The following is a 27,055-nucleotide window of genomic DNA, read 5'->3' on the forward strand; positions in this document are numbered from 1 at the left end:
CACTTGCAGGACTTACATGCTCATTCTACAACACCGCCCCCCCCCTAAGAAAAAACAATTTGTATCACTAATAAACCCTTAAGATTAAGAAAGCTTGTACAAAACTAATAGAAAAAAAATCATAATTAGGTGCACTCAACCCTTGATTTCATTACCCATCTGCCAATCGTGATTATGCACATATACCTAGCATCAATTAATTTTGTGCACAATAATTAATGTGCTAGTTCATATGCACACTTCCATGCATATTTACAAAAAAAATTTACAACTTAAACTCTGCATTCTGGCCTTCAATGTCCAGGTAGTATCTCTAGCCTTACCAGGGACAGAACAGTACTATACTAGGTACAGGTATCCCTAACTTTCTGTACATACTAATAAATCAAAATATCTTCTATGTATCACAGTTTTTTTTCTTACACACTAACATGCACACATCAATTGATAATACTGAAGCTGTTTACATGCACAAATGTATCCCAGAATTAAGACATATGAACTTTCATGAAATATTAAGGACAATGAAAATGCCTACATTGGAAGCCAAGTGAAGGTTATGATAACTACTGTACATACAAGATCTGATAATACTAAAGAAAATGGAGAGAAAAACTTATTGAAGCTTTATCTTCCCAAATAAAGGGGACAGGACCTCAGTGTCATGGCTCTGATCATGTTAGTATACACATTAACATGGGGCTAGGAAGAAATAAAGTGGTTTGACCTGATCGAGTTTTACCTTAGGTGCTTCGAGAATGTGCAACTGAGCTGAGCATTACACTCCAATTAATATTCCAGACATCCTTGTGCACAGGAATCTTAGCAGATATATAGAAAAAGGCAAACATAGTACCAATCTATAAAAATTGTAGTCGAGAAGAACCTCTAAATTATAGACCCCATATCATTAACATGGGTGGTAGTCAAAATATTAGAAAAAATAGTTAAAGCCAAATGGGTTGAACACCTCGGGAGTAATGGCATAAATAATATAGACAGACTGTATGATTTTCGAACAAAAAGATCCTGTGTAACAAATCATCTTAGTTTTTATGATAGAGCCACATACTACAGGAAAGTGGTGGTTGGGTTGACTCTGTCTATCTGGACTTAAAAAAAAAAAAAAAAAAAAAAATGCCTTTTGATAGTGTTCTACGCAAGAGGCTGTTCTGGAAACTGGAACATCCTGGAGAAGTGACAGGGAGACTTCTGACATGGATGAAAAATTTCCTAACTGACAGACAGATGAGGGCAGTAATCAGGGACAATGTATCTGACTGAAGGAGTGTTACCAGTTGAGTACCACAGGGTTCAGCTCTTGCACCAGTAATATTCACCATTTACATAAATGATCTACCAGAAGGAATACAGAATTATATGAACATGTTTGTGGATGATGCCAAGATACTGGGGAAGATAGGAGATGCAGACGATTGTAATGCTCTTCAAATTGATCTAGATAAAGTAAGTGCTTGGAGCGACAAGTGGCAAATGAATTTCAATGTGAGTAAGTGCCATGTTATGGAATGTGAAATCGGAGAAAACAGACCACACACAACTTGCAAATTATGTGGAAAGGAATTACAGAACTCTAATAAAGAACACGACCTAGGGGTGGTTTTGGATAGTAAACTGTCACCAGAGAATCACAAAGAACATTGTAAGAAGAGCGTATGCATTGCTTTCCAACTTCAGACTTGCTTTTAATTATAGGGATGGTGAAATACTAAAGAAACTGTTCATAACTTTCTTGAGACTAAAATTGGAATATACAGCAGTTAACAGTTATAGGGTGTCCAAATCTCAAGAAGCACATAAATAATCTGAAAAGGTGCAACGGCATTCCACAAAATAGCTTCCGGAACTGAAAATCAAGAGTTATGAGGAGAGAATAGAGGCTTCAAACATGCCAAAACTAAAAGAGAAAAAAAAGAGGAAGAATACAATCACCACTTACAAAATACTAACAGGATCAACCAAACTGACAGAGGAATTTCTGAAACCAGCAACTTCACTAACTTAGAGGCCATAGATTCAAACCAAGGAAACAAAGGTGCCAAAAAAATATTAGAAAGTTTTCTTTTGTAAACAGAGTGATAGACGGTTGGAACAAGCTAAGTGAGACGGTGGTGGAGGCCAAAACCGTCTGTAGTTTCAAAGCATTATATGACAGAGTACTGGGAAGATGGGACACCACGAGCATATCTCTCATCCTGTAACTACACTTAGGTAATTACCCTTTGGTAATTACACACACACACACCTAAATCTTGAAGCAGCATTGTCATGGGCTAATCTCAAATTCAAGGGCTAAATAGACACCAAATTTTATATAATCATGGAAACAAAAAGTATACCACATGTTAAAATGCATGATAAAAAAAAGTAATTATACATAATAGCTTAGTTATAGGGTTGGTTGCTACTAATAACATGCTCAGGTAATTGTTTCTAAAAAAAAATAATAATAAAATATATATATGCCATCCTCCATAACAAAAGCCCAGCAGTTAAATCATATTCTTATGGATAATCAACATCAACATTTCTTACTGGTGGGAGCATGAGTGTAAAAGGATGGCCCCGTGATCTTGGAGGTGTTACTGCTAACAGGTTTTCCAATATGGCTGCCATCTTTTGATTAAGAGAAAACCCATTTTAATAGCTACAGGTCTGCTGTCTTATGGAACTATGTCTTTCACATCAATTCATATCACCTGTAGTTTTCAACTATAAATGACCTTTGCAAGAAACTAATAACCTAATTAACAGAACATGATTTTGTTATTGTATAATCACCTGGCAATGTTGTAATATCAGGAAATTTTAAGACTTAGCAATGCCATTGCAATAACTTTCATTTAAATATCATACAAAAATATCATAATTTTGCAGTATGCAACTGTCAATTACATAGTTTAAAAGTAGGAGCAAGAAGTTAGCCCTTCTTGAAGAACTGTAGCTACCTGTGTTTACAATTCTCACAGCATCAAGTGCTGAAGATTTTAACAGTGATGCTTAAAACATTTGCTAATGAAACTGAGGTTATCACAGGTGTGCAGAGCTGGACATGCATTAGAGGAGGGTGGGGAACGAGGGTCATCTCGGCAACAATGGATTAGGACAAATTGAAGAGCATGAAAGCAATAAAAGAGAAAGGATTAACAAGATAGCATCTAAAAATGACAAAATACCAATCCTTCATTAGAAACTAAATCATACTAACTAGCAAAACAAAGTGGAACCTTAAAAAAGAAAAATAACCTTAACCACTGGTGGTTCCAAACTAACTAGGACTATCCGGTTTACTCCAGTATGTTACAATCACTGAAGCACACACATAATTTGTTTGTATTTCCTTATGAATGTCAGTAGAAAAGATGAAAATAGCCTGACAAGGGCATCCAAACAGTGTTCAGTTAAGCTAACACACAAACAGTAAACATTACTGGCACAACCAATATTAAGAGAATTTTGAACGTTTTAATTATTGCATAAATTAAGCATAAAAGGAAATACTGTACTGAACAGTACAGTATTTCAAAATCAAAATCACATGGGAAAAATCTAATTAAAACAAAATTAAAAATAAATTGATTATTTATATGCATCATAACATAGATTGAGTGGGAATTTCTCTACAGTCTAGATGCCTAGTCCTTAGCATCCAACTACAACCTGATTGAAATAATTTCATCGCAACTGATTTAATGGAGGGCTGACTTTCATTAGAGCAGGAATTCACTATATACAAATTATTAAATTTACCTAGAATAAATAAATCTTTAATACTTAAAAAGAGATAAATTTTTATTAAATTTATTGTTAATCCTGTTTATGAGCTGTGGCTCACACAACAATGAAAGTCGAGTTTAAGGGAGGGCAGTGAGGTAACATAATGAGGAAAGAGGAAAATAACAGAATAATCAATAAGTCCTGCAACCTCTAGATAGTCTTGGTGTTTGTTGTGATTTTGTTATAAATCTGGCTCCCAGAATAATTCTCAATTGGTAATTTTGTTATTTTTGTCTATTCCTTGTAAAATTTCAAAGTTGTAACCATAAAATTCTGAATATGCCACACTTCATTCATTAAAATGACATTACAGTGATATTTTTATGTATTGAAGAGAAATTGCTGGTTGCATTTTATGTACATATCACAACATTAACTTAGTATGATTGAAAACCAGCATGTAAATCCACTGGAGATGTCAGACATTGGTTTGATCTCAATCCTTTTATAAGTATGAACTGAATTCCCATCACTTTCCAGCCACAAATATACTATTCATCTATTGAGCTTTAAGTAGGAAAGATTTATAAGCAAGTACCATCTTGCCAAGAAATTTCATGACTTGCATAACAGGTGACCTGTCAAAGGACAACAACCACCTCGAGTCAACGAACTATATGGGACCAACCCCAATTCGTTGCAGTGAGGGATTTGTGGCAACCGGAGATGCCTCCAGGATGCATTTTCAATGCCCAAGGGGCTGATTTCACTTGGCAAAATTTTTATGTCAACCTATAATAGACAACTACCAAATGAAGACATTTGCAAATAAATTTAACCACATCTAGCTTATGTCTCGCATTCCCAGCATCAAAACTCATTTTCAAAAGCTAGCAGGGCCATATCTGAGTGAATGAAAACCTTGCGAACTCAGAATAAAAACAAACCATAAAACTTGGGTTTAAATATCCTTAATAGTGTTCCCAAGGCTCCGACTGTTTCTTGGAATGTTGAGTCCATCTACAAAAATCCTCAAAACCATGATTGGAGCCATATTAATAGTTACCATTCATACCCTAATATTTCCGATGGTCTAAGGATTGATTTCACTCAGCAAAATGTTAATTTTAACCTGTTATATGAAAGACAATTACCAAGAGAACCTGTCTGTAAAGAGATTTTACTACAATCTAGCATATTTCCCATGCCCAAGCCTCAAAATCTCATTTTCAAAGGAACAAGAGCCCCTACTTTACTGAACAAAATCTTCTGCAACTGAAAAAAAATGAGCCACCATAGAATTTGGTTTGAAATATGCTCAGTGACTTTCCCAAGGCCAAACTATTTCTTGTACTGTTGCCTCCATCTATGAACTATGTCCCATCATCATAAACAAATTCACATACATCCCCTGCTACATTCACATACATTCAGCGAGCTCTTGTTCGTTTAATCGAGAGAGTAAATATTGGCATGGAAACTATGTTCCAACTGGAGATTCACCAAATCAAGGTTCGCTGATTCGAGATTCCATTGTAAATGAATGTCAATAAATTTTATTTAAGACAAAAATTTATTTGAATTCCTTTCTTATATAAAATTGAATTAAAACTTTTGGAAGTATACATGCAGATGTATTTTTGATAGTTTGTTACCTTACATAATTATTTAGCACAAATACTTAAACTTAAGAAATCCTTTGTAATCTATTTGTATTTCCTTGCACGAGCTCTCAAACCCCCCTTGCCTTTTAGAATCTTGCTAGTGCAAAGATAAGGGACAATTCACAACAAACATTTCTACTTCTGAAATTTACTATTATGGAGCTTTAAATCACTGACACACTAGCTAAGAAATGTAGTAATACTAAGGCACAATTCAAAGAAGTCTTCCTGCAATATTTGATTTTACACAGTTGACAATATTTTCAACAAAAAGTTGACTGAAACCTCGCTGCCCTCTCCAATAAGAGCAAAAAAGCTGAAGGCATAAACATATACGTACAACATTGCATCTATAATATGCCTCATGTAGAGGAATAAGAAGCTTGTGCATTCATCACAATCTTAATCCTAACAACAACGTCCACATAACAGCAGCAGCAACACCCGCTACTGGCTTCATATCCTACTGCACTACATGCAGTTAACAAAGTGTTATGCTTTAGGCAACAAATATATTCATTTATACCACTCGGCAGAATCATACAGTATTTCTACAATGGTAAATAACTGATATTGTGGATTCTTATATAAATATATATAGATCCTAAATGTCACATATGCACCTATTTGCAATTACTGATTATGTTCTTTCAAACAAACTAAAATCTGTAGGTATTATTACCTATAAGCAGTGAGCTTAAAATTGACACAGGGATGTACAGCAATTTCTTCACAACTAACACAAACATATTATTTGCCATTTTGAAGAATGTTGTCTTCAAATTCTTAAGTCAGTATATGAGAAATTCAATGATTAGCTTTGAAATCATCAGCTAGATGAATTTTGACATGCTTGTAAAACCTCACTGTAAAGGTATTCAAAATTGTAAAACTCCAAAATGCCTTAGTTTGTAAAACAAATTACACTAGTAAAACACATCATGCTTTATTAACCAAATATACATTGGTGATCAATGTAACACTGATCATGTGCAAAAAAAAAAAAAGTACAAACAAAAGGCACAAACTTCAGTAATACAACAATCAAATTACTGAACTTCACGTCTCTAACGTTTAAACACCAAATTATAGAAACTGAGGTAATGATTGCAAACAAAAATAATGAAACAAAAAATGGTGTCTAGGGACAGTATGTCGAGAGAGAAGTGTTGTACAAACATGCTACTCTAAAAAACAAGCAGACTAACCCATATTAAGGCACCTTTAGATTAAATATATGTGACAGCATTTTCATTTTCACAAAGAGCATCAACTTGCACCACATTGATTCATATATGATCTGCAAATTTTACACCCCAGTATAAAAGAATTTTGTAACTAAAACAGTCACTTCCATAAAAGATGCCTTTTTGTTTCCATAAGGTTTATGCACAAGCATCTATTACATATGAATGATAGTAATATCCACTGCCTAGTTAGCTTAATGCACTAGAATTCATACCCCATATACGAGCAGGAATAAAATATATCCAAAGCACTTGCATAAACCTGGTCAATCGAAATCTATCTTTGCTCAGTAGGCACCTAAACCAGATAGAGGGCAGCACTTCTTTCAAATGCAGGGAATGATGCTCAAGATTTAAAGTTACATTGACAAAGCACAAGGCACTGTAATGACAGGTCTGCGGAAAGTAGGAGGCTTAGCCAAAGTTGATTATTTTTCATCGCCAATTCTCAAAAAGATACTTACGATCCACAAAGTGTCGATCATTGTATTTATCATACTTATGGTGTCGCGAGCTTCTGTGGTGCCGCTCTAAAAATAAAAATTAACAAAACATACTGTAAACTAAATGGCAAAAAACATAGGAGATTGGGATGAAATGATCTATGAAACTCATTATAAAACATGATGAATCTTATTGAAAGCAGTTTATAATGAAAACAACAAAGAAAAACTATAACACCTAAGTGTTTCTAAAGCAAAGGGGTTATGATAACGATAAGAAACCCCCAGCTTAAAGTATCGTATATTTACAGTCAACCAGTGCTGGCATTCCTCATGCAACTCATCTTTATTATTTGAGACCAATAATAGTTTTCTAAATAGGAAATAATAGCCTAATTCCAAAGAAAAAACAATAATATTCACCATCCAACTCATCATGTAACATATTCTACAGTATATTTAAAACAGTGCTTGTAAAAATGTTAATTTTCCTTACACCAGAAATCTACAAGAAAGTAAAGATCTTACTTCAGCTTTCTCGTATTTCATTACATTGAATGACATCACACAAAATATTAATAACCATTATAAAGGCAATCTAATTCTTGATAACCTTATATTCAACATGCCAAGATTTTATGTAATGTTTAACTTCAAGATTAATCTTCCATTAAAAAAATAAGTGTGTGAATATGAAAAGCCCCTTTCTGAGCAAAAACATTCAATTGCTCCCTAATATAATAATTGCTGTGTCTATAAGACAGAATCATGTAGAGTCAGGCAGGGTGACAAACTCAGTACCAGCACCACAGGGTCACTACAAGTGGTCACTACAGGGCCATTGTAGGCACAAGAATGTCACTGGATAACCTTTATTTCATCCAAAAACAAATCAATAGAGGTCCATTCTCGAGAACTTTCTGAACACACTAAGCATCACAGGTGACCAACAGTACTGTATACCAAGGTTGTACTGGCCAGATCAGTATGCAAGACCATGATGCTCTTCTCAATCTTCTGCAGGACTATAATAGCATCTTAACTGAGGAAGACACATGAAAACTCCCCCTGGCTCTGATCATGAAGTATTGCATCCATTGCAAATGCATTATGACCATATAAACGAATTAAAAACACAAGTTAAAGCTTGTTTTCAGTGGAGATGAAGTCTTACTGATGAATGCCGGATATATATGATACTTCACATATCTGCTGCAAGGATATTGGTGTTTATTTAGCGATCCATCCAAATTCAATAAAATCGGAAGGGGCCGTTTACCAACGCATTCAACATCCTGCAAATGAAGACGCTTTTCCAGCTTCTGAGGATAGAAGACTATCTTCAGACACTGGAAGAGAAGGAATGACAAACATCCAAGAAGAATCTAATGTCTGATACTGCAGTCAAGAAATAAATGGCAACTCGAACTCCAGGAAAGCCAGGTCCACTACATAAGCAGGGTCCTTGTTCCTTAGATAAAAAGTTTCAGGTCCTGCATTGACTGTGAATCAATGAAAGCTAGGTGAAAGCTAGAAACCTGAATGCTTTCCACCAAAAGGAGCTGAAGGTCCTACAGCCAAAGCACCAGGTCAGAAAATCTAACATAACTCTTCCTGCCCTACAAGCCTAGACTCAGGTCAAGGCAATGAGAAGAGCCACATCCTCAAAATAGAGGGCACCCCTGCAATGAATGCGTGGAAGCCAGGAGCTATGACGAACTCTTGAACAGGGAGGTCACCCAGAAATGCCACGTGATGCAAACTCAATGGTGAACTTATAGGTGGGTATGGTGCTGTTGCCTAGCAGCTGTCAGAGTATGTGGCCATAAGGCCAGTTGGATTAAATGGTTTATAGGAACTCCCTAGCATCTATAATGACCTCTCCAGTGAATGTTTGAGAAAACCCTTTGGGAGCTGGAGCCAAGTACATTGTCCTGCCTGACTGTACATGATCCTGTCTTATAGACACAGCAGATTTCCTCTTAGGAAGCAGCCAAATGGGACAGTTTAGAATATATATTTGGATGCAAAAGCACAGTTTGAAAAGAAGGGGCCCCTGGTGCTGAAGCCTGAACCTGAAGACTCTGGTAATTAAGAACAGTTCATGCTGTTAAGTAGACAGACACATTGAGTATATGGGACACCGGCAAATCTAAGAATAGCATTTAAAACCAAAACAAGGACACTTTCAACACAAAATAAAGTGCACAGCTTACATCAGACCAATCCTAGAATACATAGCACTGGCAAAGAACCCACATCTTGCCCACATCTTGGGAAGCATAAACTATAGACTGAAAAGGTCCAGAGGATTGCAACACAGCTAGTGCCCAAACTAAGAGGTCTAAGCTAAATGAAAAGCCAATCTGGAAAATGCAAACTGAGATGTCCGTACCATTAACAGACTTTTGAAAAAGTATAAAACAGGCTAATGGTTTGATAAAAGAGGTGCCTCCAAGCAAGAAGGAAGTACAATTTCCCTCAATTTAAGGCCGTCCTTGTCCACCATGGATATCCCCCTCTCAATATTTTGGTGGAATGTCCCATATGGCCCTTCAATCTTCTAGAGTTGTTAAACAGAGTTCCCTGAGCCTGTCTTCAAGCTCAGACCTCTTAGTACAAGCACTACAGTAGCTTTACTGCAAATCTCTGGATTTTTTTAATATTCTGTTTGTGCTTCACTAGACACTTTCTCTAACTGCAAACATTTGTTTTCTGTCTAATGTGTGCCACCTTACCCAGTTTAGTGTTATTGCAGTTATACAATCTTCTCTCCCTCTTATACACCAGCCTATTGTGAGAAACCTTATCAAGTGCTTTTTGAATAGTCAAGATGGTGTAGTCCACGTAGCTTTCATTCTCCTGTCACATTTAGATGACCTTGTCGTAGAAAATTAATCAAATTTGTTAACCACAAATTTCCAACCTAAAAGCATCCTGCATCTTCATTAAAAAAGTTTATCCTGTCCATGTGATTTGTTATTCTTTTCCCAATTAGTATCTCCAGTATTGTAATATAAATGCAAGTCAGTGACACCAGTCTACAATTTAGTGTCTACTGTTTGTACCTTTTTTTTTTTAATATTAGGACTATATTTGCCTTGTTCTAAATTTTTGGAAGATCTCCAATTGAATTTGTTATTAAAAATCTTGAGTGACAAGGTATTTCTGCATCCACCTTCAGCAGCCAGTGATGTTAGGTCTGACTAGACTGCTTTTGTTGTGTCCAGTTTTTATCTTTTTTGCAGCAATTGTTTTTTATTGCCTAATGTTGCTTTGTGCCGCACATCATCTCCCACACTGTTTCTACTCTAATTTTATTTTGACCTCCTGGAATCTCTTGTTGAACTCCTTAAACACTTCTTTGATGCTTTCTGTGGCAATGCTCCATTGCCTCTTTAGGCTGATTGCATGATATTTTCTTTTATTTTTCAACATACTGTATATGGCTATACATCAACTATGGTTAATTCTTAGCTTTTACTGCTATGTCATTTCCAAACTGCTGCTCTGCTGCTCTCCTGACTATGTACAATTCTCTGAAGTGCTCTACTGGTACTGTCCGCCATACCGAATTCATTGTAACTTTTCCATGCCTTTCTGGTCCTGTTATCCTCATCCCTGTACTGCCTCTTGAAACAAGGGTTTACTTTGCTTTTATAACACTGTTAGAATTCTCACCGTTAGAATTCCACTAATTCATAATCTGTTTTCACTCCTTGTAAGTAGGCCTTAGCCCATCTGTAGACTCCACCTCTGGAGTCAAAGCCTACAAGATGGAGATACAAGCAGGAATAATTGGGAGGGTATTGATTTAAATAAGTACCTGACAGAGGAAACAGGATAATAGTGAGAAATATAGCAGATATTAGCAGCAAGCAGGATATGCAGGCTCATCCTAGGCTCCATGCACCAATATTTGTCTTGCTTTATGTAAACAATCTACATGAGGAGGCAAGCTCCTACATGTCAATATTTGCAACTGATGGAAAACTGGTAAGGAGTAAGGACTAAGGAGGATTTGCAGGTGAACTGGTTTACCCCCCAGCAAGTGTAATGAGAATGGGAAGAAGGTAGAGAGAATAATAGAACAACTGCCACCTGTAGTTTGCCTGTAATAGTTTTGAGAATTCTTGTAATCCCTATTGTATGATCAGCTTCATTAATTATTTACTCATTGCAAAATGCCATTTTTGTTTCAAGGTTATGACCTGTAAATTCTTGTAACTTAGTTTTGTATTTTACATTTACAGTAAATGTAAAATATGTAGTGACAGTACTGTGTTAAAAGGTTTAGTATTGTATTATACGTACTGTACAATATTTAAGTGCGTTCTGCTATCACTAGATTAAGATAACCAGCATGTACTCTAAAATATAAAAATAATTTTTTTTTAAATTTATACATTATAAATACTATTTGTACCACACCAAAATCATTGTTTCTATATTAGTTGCCTCTCTACATATGTGTAAATATGTACTGTATTACCTGCTATTAGAAAATGAAGACTTTTTGGTAAATACACCAAAATAAGACCAAATTTCCAGAATTCTGGATTTTAAGTACTGGGTCTGAAATGATATAATCCATATTTTTGAGGCATCCCTGTATGTTATCCAAAGCCATTTATCGTCAAGAGTATATTATTACACTACCTATGAAGCACTGATGAAAACATTTGAAAAAATCTACTATATATATCCAGATCAAAGTTTATAATTCTGTTTAATCTTACATGCTTCAAAGTACAGTACCAAGCTCAATCGATGCAATCACTACTCATTACAGTTTCTTGCAAAAAGAGGAAAATTATTTGAAGTTATTAACACCTTTAATAGATGCATATAAAACAAAATAACACAAGTACTTAAAAGAATCAAAGCTCCTAAGATGAGTATCTGTTTTTAAGAAGAGCACTCTTTTAGCCAACTGAGTAAAAACACTAAATAGCCATTTTTAGATTTGGATGTAATCAAATTAATTAATATACAATATACGGTACTCTTCAACGTGGTTAGCTACACTTTCAATAAATTCTTTTTGGAATATTTTTTTTTAGGAAACTCAAATTTAACTGTATAATTCTCAAAACCAGACATATTGTCTAATATATCTGACTTTGTTGCATTAAATGATGAATGTGTATTACTGTATTTTTGTTTTGCCAATATGTAACCAATCAAGTGACTATCATATCTCAAACCTCTAAGTAACTACACAGCCTATATAATAATTAGTTATACGAACAAGAATGAGCCCTACACATTCAGCAGTCCCCTTCAATCCCCAAATCATCAGTGTCCCATGAAAACAGCAGAAAATAATTTGATGATACAGTGTATATTGTTAATTTCCTATTTCCCCAAAAAAGAAGGTTTCAGCTGCATAGCTACCAAGGATCATTAATAATGTTTTAATGATAAGCATATATAAAACTGCTACACACACACACACATTATACTAACAGATCTACTTCTGCATTAGTATTTCAAAATAATACACAGCTACACAAATAAACTGAGCCAAAACTGCCAAAACTAAGAATATAGATGATGCGTACCATGCTCACCTCTCCGAGTGGAGATGACGCTCTCAGTTTCTGTACAAGTCGAGTCCTCAAGTTGACTCGTTGTATCTCCATGGCTGTTGAGACATCTATCCATTAGTATTCATGTAATATTAAACACTCAGGTACTAGAGGAGACCAGAAAATTTAAATACTGTATTAGATGTGTGCAAATAAAGGATATGACTGCAGTCACAGAGGTAGGTGACAATCATTACAAAAATATAATTGTTGGAGAAAAACTTTATAAGGTGAATAAAGAATTAAGGTAATGCATTCCACTCCTTCCAACTTTAACCAATGAAAGTAAGGATACAAAAAATTTAATGAGGGGCAGTGGATGGGTGGGGGGAGATGGTGGGGGTAGAAGAGAGGCAGAACTTAGAAAAATCTCATCCATCCAATGAATTACAATGCAATCCCAGTTACCCAGACCAATCGGTACCTCCAGATGTCCAGATAAATGAAAATCCAGATACCGTAATAAAAGAAAAGATCATCTGACATCACTGGGGGATATGTCAGATAGCACTTAAGAAAATCAGAAAAACACTTTCCTTGCAGAAAATATTTTGAAATCACTGTTACAAACTCCTCACTTATTAAGCATGATGAAATTTGTTGTTATATATATATATAGTGTTAGGCATTAGGAAAATGTATTTTTAACTGGTTTTGCTTGATGATAAAAGTACATTAGTGTGGACAGGTTGATTATGCCAATTAATGATGAGGCAAGAGTAGAGGTGGGTGAGGCAGGTGGTGGGTGGCCACCACTCATCAACCTGCCAGCTAGCCCTTAAACAAAACATGACCAAGAATCTTATGTACTCACAACATTTACATGTTATTTATAATTCTCATAATAACAAACAATCATTTTTTTCATATTTAACTATGTTCAGATTGCATGGATTGGATTTACATCTTTAATTCCTAACATACCATGGCTAGTTGCAAGGATGTTTATGGTTTTCCCTCAATAGAAATGACTGATACGATCTCTATGATAAAATATCAGTTAATTTTTTTCAGATTATGTGATAAGGAATATGTAATCATCGGTATTACCCCATTCCCGTTACTTATGTTACTTTTGTGACATATAAAAGTATCACCCCGGAGCAATGTGGGAAATGAAATGAGCCTTTCTGGGTAGCACTTAAGTAGCTCCGTCAGATTATTTCACTGGCATTCTTGGGGACATACTGAATACCCCAGGCAAACTGACAAGATTACAATATATATACTGACATATCCACTGTACAGTTTTCTAAAATTCAACCCAATTAAACATTTCGCTTTTTAAAACAAACTCACTGGTATGCAGGCGGCCGGCCGCCCTCAACTTCGGCACACTGTGATACATTATCTGATACAACACTGCTATCTGCTGATACAATCTGCAAACAGAAAAGCAGCAATAAGAAACTGCACTATTATAGTTATATAATAACTATAATATAATAATAATAATAATATAATAGTTATATAATAACTATGCACTATAAACTGCACCCAATATTGATCACCACCAATATTGTCCCATTTTATTATGGCAGGAAGGCAAGTACATAATGAAATTAAAAACAACAGATAAAACAGGAAATTACCACCTAAAAACTACAGTACTTTTAAGGGAAGACATTACTTCAGACTGTACAGTACAGTAATTAAAAGTACAGTACTGTACTAGTAATGACAGACTCGTAAGATATATTGTTGGGTCCCATGTTCAATTCCCACACAGGATGAGATGTTTGGGTACAATACCTTACACCTGATGCCTATGTTCATCTAGGAGCCAGGTAACTGTTGTGGGTTGCATCCTGGTAAGGATAGTTATTCACCTAAGAGAACCATGGTAAGCCATACATACTTCCTATCCAAAACACTGTGGAAAAACCATATAAATCAAATTATGCAGTACACATATTGGTCGGTGTAGCAAAGAGTGTGCATGAAGGAGTGCTAGTGCCATCTTATGTATGTACTGTGTGTGTGGTTTCCAAGCAAACATTTCTTATCATACTGATATAGTAATTATATCTTCTCTGTCAACATCCCATAAACTGGACCAGTTGGCACACTTGAACCCTTCATCTATTTCACAAGTCAGTATCTTCACCAGTCACTAAACATCTTATGCACCTCAACATCAAATCCTGCAAGTCATTGCCCTCACCTTTACCTGTAACCTATGGTAGTTATTTCAGCTGAAGTTAAAAGCATATTTCATATATACATTTTAATGTGATGTATTTTTACCTCATGTACTCAGTTGCATATTGCTTCCAAGTTGTTAACTTGCCCACCATGCCTTCTTTATACAGGTTTACACAACTGCATATATGATACCTTGATCCACGAGTTGGATCAGAAAAGCAGTGATTTACGGTAAACCATACCTACTACCTTGTCATCATTTGAATCTTTATTTTCAATAACTTGGTATGCATGAGGTATTATCACATAACAACAATGATTAAATGTGATGTACCCGGAGTCCCCTTTGCTGCATTTGATATTCACAGAACTCTATGCAAAATTTAATATTGATATTGGTTAAAAAAATATCCTTAACAAACCAAGCACTTCGTGAGTGATAGTAGGCTACAGGAAGGTTGTGGATGAAATTTGTTAATGCATTGGATTTTGCAGCCTTGCCTAGTACTGCCCACTGTTCCTTCTGTGGTAAGGCCCTTCTGCATTTGATTTGCTTATACAAAGTCAAGATTCTTTCTTTACATTTTTTTCTCACTGGCACAGTCTCCTCTAGCCTACTAGCCAGAGTTATATTTGGTGCAGCTCACAAGTTATAACCAGTCTCATATGCATTGTAAATCTGGAAAAAGTGGAAATTGTTACCACCCATTTACATCCCTAAATTTCCTTTTAAAAGGGTCAACATGCTCCCTATCTGCACACAAGATATCTCAGCCACTAATTGCATGCCATTGTTTAAATATAGAAACCCAGCCACTGCCAGCCTGGAACTTAGAAATACTCATTATATGCAAACCTCTATGTTGATCTCCCATCACTAGCACACCTGCAGTACACTGCTTTGTAAACCACTTGTACATGACACCACCCAAGATCACGTGCAAGAGTCGAGAGGATTTTCCGCTCCCTACTATTAGGACCTAGAATTTCTGTTAGCAGCAAACTTTAAAAAGATGCTTTTGCTTTCACGTATCAGAAAGCAGTGGTATCAATCCCATAGTTCTTTGGCAAGTTATTATAATATGCCAGCTCAAGTTTCTTCACAAATTTCCAGCTTTTATAATTTACATCTTCTCTCTACCTCCTTCAGCCTGACTACTGCTTCTATTATACATCTTTCCAACTGAAAGTGAGTACATTTCAATAAGAAAATCACAACAATCCATTAGATGACAGAATATCATCTTGCAGTAATATGAAAGAGAGCACATGTAGTGCATGGAGATGCATAAACACAAATTTAATTAACTATTTTTAATAGTGCTTACTATTAAACCTAAGTGAGCATAAAAGAAAATTAGGACATGGTACACCCGAAACATTACTAAGTTGTTTCAAACAAATTTCTAAATTATTGAGCATTATATTTTAAGTGAAATTTACTTATTGTTTAGTAATTATAACACAGCTGTATTTTAGTGTTCGGTATTCAGTAAAATTTTATACACTGTACACATCTCAATGGGTTCCAGTCCTTTTCAAGTGCAAAGTCAGCCAGGTTTAACTACTGGAAGCAGTTGATTCAGCTGCATCTGAATTTCTGGATGAATCAGTGCCACTCAAGCAGGAATCTTCTGCAGTGTGTGCCTGAATTTGTAAGAAATTAAGAAATATTGAATTCAAAGATTCATATTTCAAAATTATTCAAGCAAAAATGGAGAATAAAAATCGTGTTGAATGTAGTGAAATGCTCTTTTCTGGTGAACCCCTAGTAGCTTTCATAACTTATCTCTAGTGTTACCAAGACCTCTTAGACCCATCTATAGCCTATCAGAAGCCAGCACCAGAATCAGCTCAAAATTACTGGGAGTGTCTCAAAGCTCTCCAAATGTACTCACTAGAAAGGAGATGAGAGATACATAGGAGATAAAGGAGATACATCAAATAATATACACATGAAAAATACTGGAGGGCAATGTCCCAAATCTACACAGTAAAATAACATAATGGAGTGAACAATACGGAAGAAAATGCAGAATAGACCCAGTGAAGAGCAGGGGTGCCATAGGCACAATCAGAGAACACTGCATAAACATCAGAGGTCCACGGTTGTTCAACATACTCCCAGCGAGTATAAGAAATATTGCTGGAACAAACGTGGACTTCAAGAGAAAACTAGATAGTTTTCTTCAAGAATTGCCAGACCACCCGGGTTGTCGTGAATATGTGGGCCTGCGAGCTGCTTCAAGCAACAGCCTATTAGACCAAGCTCTCATTTTTTTTTTTTTTTTTTTTTTGAGATATATACAAGAGTTGTTACATTCTTGTACAAACACTAGTACGCGTAGCGTTTCGGGCAAGTCCTTAATCCTATGGTCCCTGGAATACAATCCCCTGCCGCGAAGAATCGTTTTTTCATCCAAGTACACATTTTACTGTTGCGTTAAACAGAGGCTACAGTTAAGGAATTGCGCCCAGTAAATCCTCCCCGGCCAGGATACGAACCCATGACATAGCGCTCGCGGAACGCCAGGCGAGTGTCTTACCACTACACCACGGAGACTGCTTAAGACTGCTCATAAGTCAAGCCTAGCCCCTGGCCAGACTTAGGGAATAGAAGAACTCCCAGAACCCCATCCAGCAGATCTCTGAGGCAAGGGAAGCAGGGGATCGAAGTAAAAAAAAACTCACCATAGCACAAAATGTACAGCAGAATTCAATCTCAGAACTAAGTCGACTCCCATACTAGAAACGGTTGAAGGTTTGGTTTTACGCTGCAAACCAGGCATGACAAGGCTGATTTCATCGAAACTTTTAAAATACAGTATACTGTACAATTTGGAGGATACTGATCGACCCTTTCCTCAAAAAGTCAACTGTAGCACACGACACACAAACCATTGAAGCAATGGCATCATGCTCAACAAGCCACAATGTAGGACACAAAACAGGCAATGCATTTTTACCCAATGGGTTGAAAATGGAACTGGCTTTTTACCAAAGCTGTAAATGTAAAAAATTGCTGCAGTTCAAGATAAAACCATCAGGAAAATAGAGCAGACCTTTGACGAGCTGTTGGCTTCCTGTATTCATCGAGGCCACCAGAGATGGTGGCCCTAAGGTAAATTCAGGTACATGATCAATAAATGATCATGTACCTGAATGAATCGGTTAGATCAGTTAAACAATAAATACCCTCACTGTGATATTCCCAACAGACACCCGAAGACAGCTCAGGTCACCTGTGGTTTCAGCCAGCCTACACCTAAACCTCCCCCCCCTCCTCTCATTCTGGAGCTGCCCACACAATGCCCCACAACCTCACAGGTAAAAAGGTAATTGGGCAGGGATGGGGAGTTACCGAGGGTTCACATGAAAAGGGCATGCGGAGGCAGACTCGCCTGTGAATTGCCAAACAGCCCACAATGCCAAAAGAACAAGACCTCATTTGCCTTCCACTCTGACTGAACTTACAGAAAGAAGACACACCATGAGAATGGTCAAAATGCCTCGAGCAGGAATGGCTTTGGAGAATGAAACCTGAAAAGTCAGAAGCTATGCTTCTGGCTTCTTGGCTTCTAATCTCGGATATCAGCCCCAAGTGAGAAGGAAATACTGTAAACTGAACCTCCCACCCTAGAAGAGGCCAGAATGAAAGGCACAACCAAAAAGAAAATGGAGAGCAAAGCCCCACAGGATAGATGTGCAGAAGCACCATGGGCAAAGAGGACACAGACATGAACCAGCACAGGGAGAGCTGGAGACAAAGGCCCAACCGAGGGCTGACACAATCGAACACAGTCTGATCGCCGAAGGAGGACAGCTCCATTAAACTGAACTCAGAAAATTCAACTAAGCTGCTGTACCATCTGTTGATGGTTGGGAGCATCGCAGTTAAAGTATTTACTCCATGGAACCGAATATTTAGGTTGTTTACCTAAGAGATGCCTAATTTATTTCAAGCAGTGGCTTATTTTCTTGCATCTATGGTTTCTGGCATGTTTTTCCTAGTTTTAAAATAGCAAAAGCACTATTAATAATAATTCAAAATCTGTTAACTTCATAAACACTTACCCATGAAACTACTCTGCCATTGAAACATGGAAGCGGTGCATCGTCATCTATTATTTCTTCTTTAACTACCCTGAAAAGCAAAATGACAGAACATCACTACAAACAACTTAAGAGAAAGTAATGCAAAGCCATGTGCTCTAAATTTTAAACAAACTAGTTCATGCTATAGTATTTGGAAACTTCTTACATATGTTTAGTGAGACAGAATTGAATTGTATTTAATGAGACAGAATTGAAAGTAAAAGTACAGTAATTGAAAAATAAGTACTGACTGTAACCATTGTAATTTTATTTTCATAGAATTACTGATCACAAAATGGAACTGTCTTTGACTTATAAAACACCTACAATACTGTACTTATGTTACTCGACTCCTCCAGTGTTCATGTATTGTTTTCATGTATGTAATCTTCCTTAAATAATAAAAATAACTTCTATTATTAGTGTTATTATTTATTATTATTATTATTATTATTATTATTATTATTAGTTATTAACCATACATGTAGTATTTCTTAACAAGGGGCTTTGGGACCTCTACTCTGATGGATCCAGAGCTTTCTTAAGGATCGGTTTTTCAAAGTCTCAGTTGAGCGTTTGGTGTTGTTTTTTCAATTAATTACTCAAAAGAGTTCAAGGATCAATACAGAGCTCATCATGCTAATGTTCAGACCAATTCGTATGGATATTCTATACAGTATGTGAATGACTATGATCCTCATCTGCAGGAAGATCCTCAACATCCTGGCCAAGAGATTTGGGGCAGTATGGAATGATGCAGCTTTCACATGGCCACCTTACAATGTTCCTCTGAGCTACCTGAATCCAATGAATGGATCAACTATGAGCCTACTATTTATGGCTCAGCCTGCCCCCTCAGTCCTCCAGAGGCATTAGTCACCATAGCATGCAGTCCTCAGCATTGCCCTAAAGCAATGTCTTTTTCTATCCCCTTTCAGCTTTGCAGAGTCTAGGGTTTTGCCACTTCAACAAGCTCCTCAGCGACTGCTGTTAGCCATTGCAGCTTCATGCTCAGTGACTTCCTTGTGAGTCACCCACCAGTCGAAATTGTGCAGGCTAGGGAGTGGGAAACAAACTGGTAAAGTAGATGAGTTTCTTTTGTTAGTTCTTGCATTATTACTTTCTACTTTTCACAGCTACTTTCTGTATGTGATCAGACTGATCACATACAGAGGACCTGCCTTTGAACACTGTCACAGGATACTTCAGCTAGTTATCCATCTATCAAGCATGGAAGCTTCCTTCAAGACCCACAAGCCTAGCAGTCTTCAAGGTGCTTTAGTTTTGTCTATTTGGTTGCCTAATCACATTATGTTGAGGCATTCTTAGACTTCAAGACTACCCTTTACCTCATCACCTCAGATATCCTAGTTTTTCAACAGATGATTGAGAAAGATTCAGAAGAGTGAACAGTACTTCTGAACAGTACTACTTTTAGAATCCAGCGTGGTGCCTCCGCCTCAAATGGTCTGACTCGCTTAGGCAGCCATGGGAATGACAGTATGGATGCTACGGCATCCTTGACCTTTGGTCAGTTCAAGGCTCTTCCACTGGAACCCCCACAAGTGATGGAACCCCCACAAATAATGCAAAATAGAAGTGTCACATGAATCCCCTGCATAGCAGTGGAACTGCCTTTTCCCTTCACCTTCAATGCCTCTGCACTGGAAGTCTACATCTACACCAGCCCAGATGAGTCATCAGTCCTGCCACCTATCTACCTCTCTGTACCCTCCAGGGCCTGGCATGGCCTGGTATGACTCAGAGGTAAGCCGGGCGCCTCTGCTAACCAGTAGTTAGCCCCCAAACAAGCAGTTAGCCGCCTTCAACTCGCAGTGGTGCAGCTCAACACAAAGGCACCGCCAGCCACTAACAAGCAGTTTACTAGTTGACCAGATGTCCACCTTGTGTTGACACTGGCTGAGTCATCACTGCTGGACTATATAAAGGGCGCCGCCTCCCTGGAGAACCACTCTTTCCCTTAGTGCTCTTGGAACACCTTGGTGTCTCACCCGTTGTCTGACTTCAGCCAACGCCGTGTGTCTGATGCCGTAGTGGTATGGCAGCTGTCTTCAGTACACCAGTAAATCTTTATGATTTGTATTCATTGCTTACAGTTTATTTTTGTATTAATGTCATATTAACTTGTTCACCTTTGCATTACATGATAGCCAAGTATTTTCAAAAGATTTTATCAAGACCCCAATAAGCCCTGTAGGAGCCTGTATCAGAGTATTCTTCTGGCCAGACATCTCAATACTGGTGGCCTATCTCAAATGGTCAAGCCTTCTGGACTCCCCAAACTGCCAGTTTTGTCTTTAGGGCACCTTGCAGGTCCAGGGAAGCTCCTCACCTAATAATGCAACCTTAATGGAAAAAAAAGTATGGGTCATTTTGGGAATGACTATGAGTATGAATGGTATAAGAAAGAAATAGTGCAATGCCATTAACTTACAAGTTTATAAAGCAAATCTAAGCTTTAAAAATGACACTAAGTGATGAATCATGTATATACATTGTTAAAACTTTCAAACAGCCAATAAACAATTCAAAATTTTACCACAAATTGGTAAAAGCTTCATACTTTGCTTCAGCTATAATCAACCATGACAACTGATAAAAACCTAAATCATCCAATATTATGCTAATTAACACCATCAATGTTTAATGTTAATTAGCTTGAACAAACTCTTTGCCTTTTTTTTGTAAAGTACTGTACTGTACTGTACAGAGATGACAGTCATACTGTAGTCCTAAGGGCCCAGGTTTAATTCCCAGATGAGGACCAAACAAATGGGCAGAGTTTTCTTTTACCTGATATCCCCATTTACCTAGCAGTAAACAAATACTATACCTGAGAGTTAGGCAGCTGCTACAAGCTGCATCCTAGGAATGTGCATATGTGTTTCAGAGAGAAATATATATGTAGTCGATATAATAGAGGAAAATAGGTTGGGAGTCAATATACTAGACAATTGATGGTTAGAAAGTATAAGAGCTAACAGACCAATCCTGCAGGCACAAATAGTAAATACAGTACACATAAATACACACACAATATAGTATATCAATTTATCATTCAATTAATTACTCTGACATCCCATGGTCTCTGACCATTATTCATAAAAAAACATATATTTATTAGTCCTATCACTGTACCATACTGTACAGTGTACTATATGGTTAATAGATAATGTAATTTACATAACCTGACCTTCACATTTGGCCTGAAAATAATATTTAGGAATGTTTTGTGCAACACTGACAGGTACCAGAGCCTATAGTCAGTCCTCATTATGCGCAAGTCATGGATGTGCAAAATTCTCAATACACAAGGTACACTATATATACGTAACAACAGAATTCATTATACAGTACACATGCAAATGATTTTATAAATGCAAGTTGAAGCTAGTTTTCATATTTTAGTTTTATTACATTCTTCCATTACATAACCCTCCAAACCTTCTGAAATGCTATGCTTCACCCAAATATAACAAAAACAAAGGGTACATAAAGTTTACTTTATCATTGGTTTGCAAAACTATTTTATGAAGTAAATACAATATACTGTACTGTGTATGTGGATAGATAGTGGCAGGAATACAGTACTGTACTTAGTAATAATGTTCAGACTGATATTTGAGTGAGAAAGGAGTAGAACAAAATGGGCTTCATGAGGTCTTTTGGGATGTAAACCTGTTTTCTCATATACAGTAGGTTAATCTCAGGCTAAGCTAATTTTACACAAACTTGCTAAACTATATAAGCAGTGCAGTGTACAGTATTTGTTTACACTCTACCCATATAGCATAGTGCCCCTGTGAGCCTCTACTTTTTTATATATAAATATACAATATATACAGTATTTATATACAGTATATATATACAGTACTGTATATATATACAGTATATATATATATACTGTATATTCAAGAGTTTTTACTTTCTTGTAAAGCTACTATCACGCATAGCATTTTGAGCAGGTCATTAATCCTAATTTTTCCCCAGAATATGACCTGCCAAATCATTCAAGGACCAGGTCACACATTCACTGCTGGGTGAACTCAAATGGGAGCAACCCATAGGGCCTGTATGTAACAAATTTTATCCTTAGGGGTAGGTAAGTGTTCATTATTTGGTCAATTCTCTAATTACTCCTTAAAAGCATTTCACTACTCTAACATGGCTAAGTTTTCTGACGGTGGACAGTATTACAATATACTGTAATAAGTGATCACTTTTTCCACACAAGGTTATATTCACCTTTTCATGTAAAATTATGGGTTTAACATAATGCCAAAATAAAATATATTAATGACAAACTGAAAAAAAACTAGAATCATGATTATGATATAATGGTGAATAAATTAAGAGCTATTGATATACAGGCTCCCATAATTAACCTGTCCATATGGTTACCCATCTAGTTACCAGCCAGATAAGCAGTTCTTAACCTGACTGACCACCTACAGAGCTAGACATTCAGCAGTCATATTACACTAGTGATAAGAGCTTTTCATTATTTCAATAATTGTTAAAAAATATGTAAACAAATCTGTGATTTAATAAATAGAATGCTACCAATGTACATTGTATATTACATACATCACACAGTCATCCACACATTGTCATTGCCCCATTTTCTCCAGAAATAAGGCCCAAACTCCAAGTCTAAGAGTTGTGTGCACAACTGCCTCTTGACACCACCTCATCTCCCAAACTTTGACTTCAAGAGTTGCAAGAAGAGCGGCACATTTACAACTGCTGATCAAATATAGCCCTGCTGGTTTTTTTTTATAAACCATATATAAATTTTTAATCATTCACACACCATTTAAGGTAAATGGAACACTTACTACAGTCACATAATTTACATAACCTGTAAAATTTGGTGTATGATCAAAATCATACACAGGAATTCTGACAAAGCTTATTTTCTATTTGCTAATATATAGTTAGGTTAGGCTGTGTTGACTTTAATTAGGTGTAGTCTAGTTATGTTTGATTAGGGTGCATATGATTAATTTAGGTAATGTTGGAATGGGAAAGGATGGGTTAGGTAAGCCTAGGCAGGCTTTAAAAATTGTTGGCAAACTTTCTTGGTTACCAAGTGACTGGTATTCCGTGAAGTTTAACCAAATAAATTACATCACTTGAAATGAAATTGAATGTCAACGCCTCCTAGTCACCCATTCCCTTGGCTGTTACCTCACAATAGTCATATAAAACTGTCCACTAAATAAACAATTTCTTCTGTCAAAATTATTTAGAAAAGTCGATAGCTTTTCTAATGAAAATAATGTATATTCGAGCTGGTACGCGGCTTGCCCGTCATATTTATAGCCCATACGTCTATATAACACAAGCTTATTCATTGTTCTCGTCTATAATGGTTTAGCTTGGCCCTTTCTATCAACATATGCAGTCTTCGCTATGCTTCGCCACCTCCAACTTACCCAAAATCATCGTCCATAGACTTGAAAAAAAATTTGTAACTTGGTCTGTTGAGTACATTCTTGAAGTCTGATAACGTCACTTTGTCAGGGGCTTTAGGAATTTTCACTAAATACGGAGTTTCCTCATCATCTATATGATAAATTATTTTAGTTTCTTCCATTGTACGTGTGAACTGGTACACAGGCCAAATGGGCGTACACCGATACTCTGCTGGACCGATAATATGGCTGCCACCCTAATGTTTTCCTAAGACGTTCCAATAATGTGGCTGCTCCCACTGTATACCTTTTAATTTTCCTTCAATAACGCTTTAAAATTCATATGAAGCCACTTCCAAATACTAATAATGTGATAGTGGGATTTTTATTTGACATTAAAATCAGAATTTTACCTGAAAAGTGAGATTGAAATTATATTTAGAAGGAGTGTTATATACGCTAGTAAACTCTTGGATTGACAAAAGGTTTCCAATCAATTGCATTTTCCGATCATGTCAGAGTTAATATGTCAAACATGACTAACTCAGCAACCTACTAGACAATTTTTAACTGTATATAGCAAGTTTTCATAAATACCAAATTATCTCTTCCATTTCCGAACGCTGACTGCTATCTCGCCTTTGGGCCACGTGGCCGCAAGAGCTACTTTGCCTTGCTCGAGTCGCTTATAAGAGAAATCCTCTCGGGAAGGATATCAATCATGCCTCGTTTTTTGTACCAACACCTAGACCATATGTAGTGTATCCTGCCCACTGTTCCTTACTGACGGCCACTACACCTGCTATCATCACCGCTCCTATACGTTGACACAAAATCGTCTAGGAAACATCATCTTTATGGCTGGAATATTTTGCATGTATAATAAAACTCAATATCCATTATCCGATAAGAGTTAGGACTTGTCTGAACAAGGGACAAAGAACAAATAGCGTTAAACTGAATGTAATCCCATTTAAAATTCACAAGATACCGAGTAAGACAACCTGCAAGTTCATATTAAGGAAGCATTTAACTGCAAACAATATACTTTTTATTATTTGCTCCTGCAGCGCAAATACAAAATATTTCTGAGAAGCTATGTAATATTGAACATTTATCATTCTTTATAAAATATACGAAACATAATAATATGCATCGCTACAAACATAAGATCATCAGCTCCATAAACATTTACATAAGAAAATTCAAACAAATGTGTTACTTGATTTTGTAATTAAGTTTCGTATACATGTTAAATTACGATAGATACGTGTAAATGTATGGGGTAGAGCACAAGAATTAATATCATCCAATATTCGTGAGTGTATGAAGTAGTTACAGAGCTCAAAATAGTTCATATATCATTTGGTCTGGAATCTTGATAACAAGGTAATCACAGATATAGTGTTGGACAGTGTGTAAAACATATCTGCTCATGTTCACATAGTTTACAATTGGAATATTCACCATTGGGGGATTCATTACCTGCAGTCTTAAATTGTTGACATTTTTAGCTCGCCTTGTTTTCTTTGCATGAAGCAAACAGAGTTTCAGACCTTACGCTCCCTGGTCCTCGTCTTACACATGAGCAGTTCTACTCATAATCACTTGTGACCTGCTTCACGCAACCCGTCCTCCTAATATAGTCGTATTTTCACGTATACTCTACCTTAAGCCAAAAATCGTCGTACTAGAAAATGGGAGCGGCTTGCGAAATTGACATACTGTCCCGTTTTCTGTTTTGGGTCCTCTTGGTAGGTTAGGAGAGGACACTTTAAAAATCGCCGTGATAAACATATTTCTGGATCAATATTTGATAGATATGGTGTAAATTTATAAGTGTTCTTAGTTAAAGATTGTCAAGATCAAATATCTGTGTATGCTATTCACCTTATCTTGAAGATACTGTATCCTTTCGAAGCTTCTTGATTTTTAAGGTATTGTCTGTTTTTAGATAAGATATGTAGTCGCATAATCAGCACTAAAAATTGGATTATTTGTTAAATGAACATTTCTAGAACATGTATTAAAAATTAATATTGACGTGTGTCTCTATTAGTGTTTCCTTTTGATAATTATTGATTTAATGCCGCGTCTCACTTATCTTGCATAAGAATCACAATCAATCAATCCTGCAAGATTAGGATGACCTCACAGATGTTATAAAGAAACTGTACTACCAGGACACATTTATATGTAACTGGGTGAGAATTTAACCATGTGATAATAACAGAAGCAGAATATTCATTAGATAGGTTTAATGTAAGAATTGTCCAGGTATCCGTGCCCATATGGTCACCCATCCAACACTGGCCTCAACACTGTTAACCCAGCGACACAGATATTGATATTGTGTGTGTGTGTGTGTGTGTATGTGTGTGTGTGTGTGTGTATGTGTGTGTGTGTGTGTGTGTGTGTGTGTGTGTGTGTGTGTGTGTGTGTGTGTGTGTGTGTGTGTGTGTGTGTGTGTGTATACTCACCTAATTGTGCTTGCGGGGGTTGAGCTCTGGCTCTTTGGTCCCGACTCTCTCAATGTGTGCGTGTGTGTGTGTGTGTGTGTGCGTGTAACACCTCAGTAAGATAGAGTGCAGGTGCCGGAAGGAGGCTCCCTAGCGGCTACAGCTGGGAGTGAAGAGGTGCGTCCTGTGAGCGTGTATTTCCTCGAGAAGTGGGAGCCTTTGATTAACGTAATGG

The 27,055-nt window shown here is 36.7% G+C and overlaps 1 protein-coding gene across 8 annotated transcripts in view; it reads right to left on the reverse strand.

Annotated features, from left to right (window-relative positions):
• Positions 1–24,641, reverse strand: part of dsh (Segment polarity protein dishevelled) — a 47,445-nt gene extending 22,804 nt beyond the window's left edge. For 3 of the 8 annotated variants that reach the window (XM_069310772.1, XM_069310778.1, XM_045769394.2), the window contains exons 1-6: positions 24,383–24,635; positions 18,903–18,972; positions 13,983–14,065; positions 12,657–12,739; positions 7,114–7,179; positions 2,557–2,637 (exon numbers count right to left, since the gene is read on the reverse strand). In XM_069310772.1, coding sequence (XP_069166873.1) covers positions 2,557–2,637; positions 7,114–7,179; positions 12,657–12,739; positions 13,983–14,065; positions 18,903–18,972; positions 24,383–24,543 — 544 coding nt within the window. In that variant the 5' untranslated portion in view covers positions 24,544–24,635. Of the gene's footprint in view, positions 1–2,556; positions 2,638–7,113; positions 7,180–12,656; positions 12,740–13,982; positions 14,066–18,902; positions 18,973–24,382 lie in introns of all 8 variants that reach the window. The other 5 variants (XM_069310771.1, XM_069310774.1, XM_069310775.1 and 2 more) reach the window with 5 other exon arrangements.
• Positions 24,642–27,055: the final 2,414 nt, after the last annotated feature.

This window comes from Procambarus clarkii, chromosome 68, assembly GCF_040958095.1.
Source record: "Procambarus clarkii isolate CNS0578487 chromosome 68, FALCON_Pclarkii_2.0, whole genome shotgun sequence".
In the NCBI taxonomy this organism is placed as follows: domain Eukaryota; kingdom Metazoa; phylum Arthropoda; class Malacostraca; order Decapoda; family Cambaridae; genus Procambarus; species Procambarus clarkii.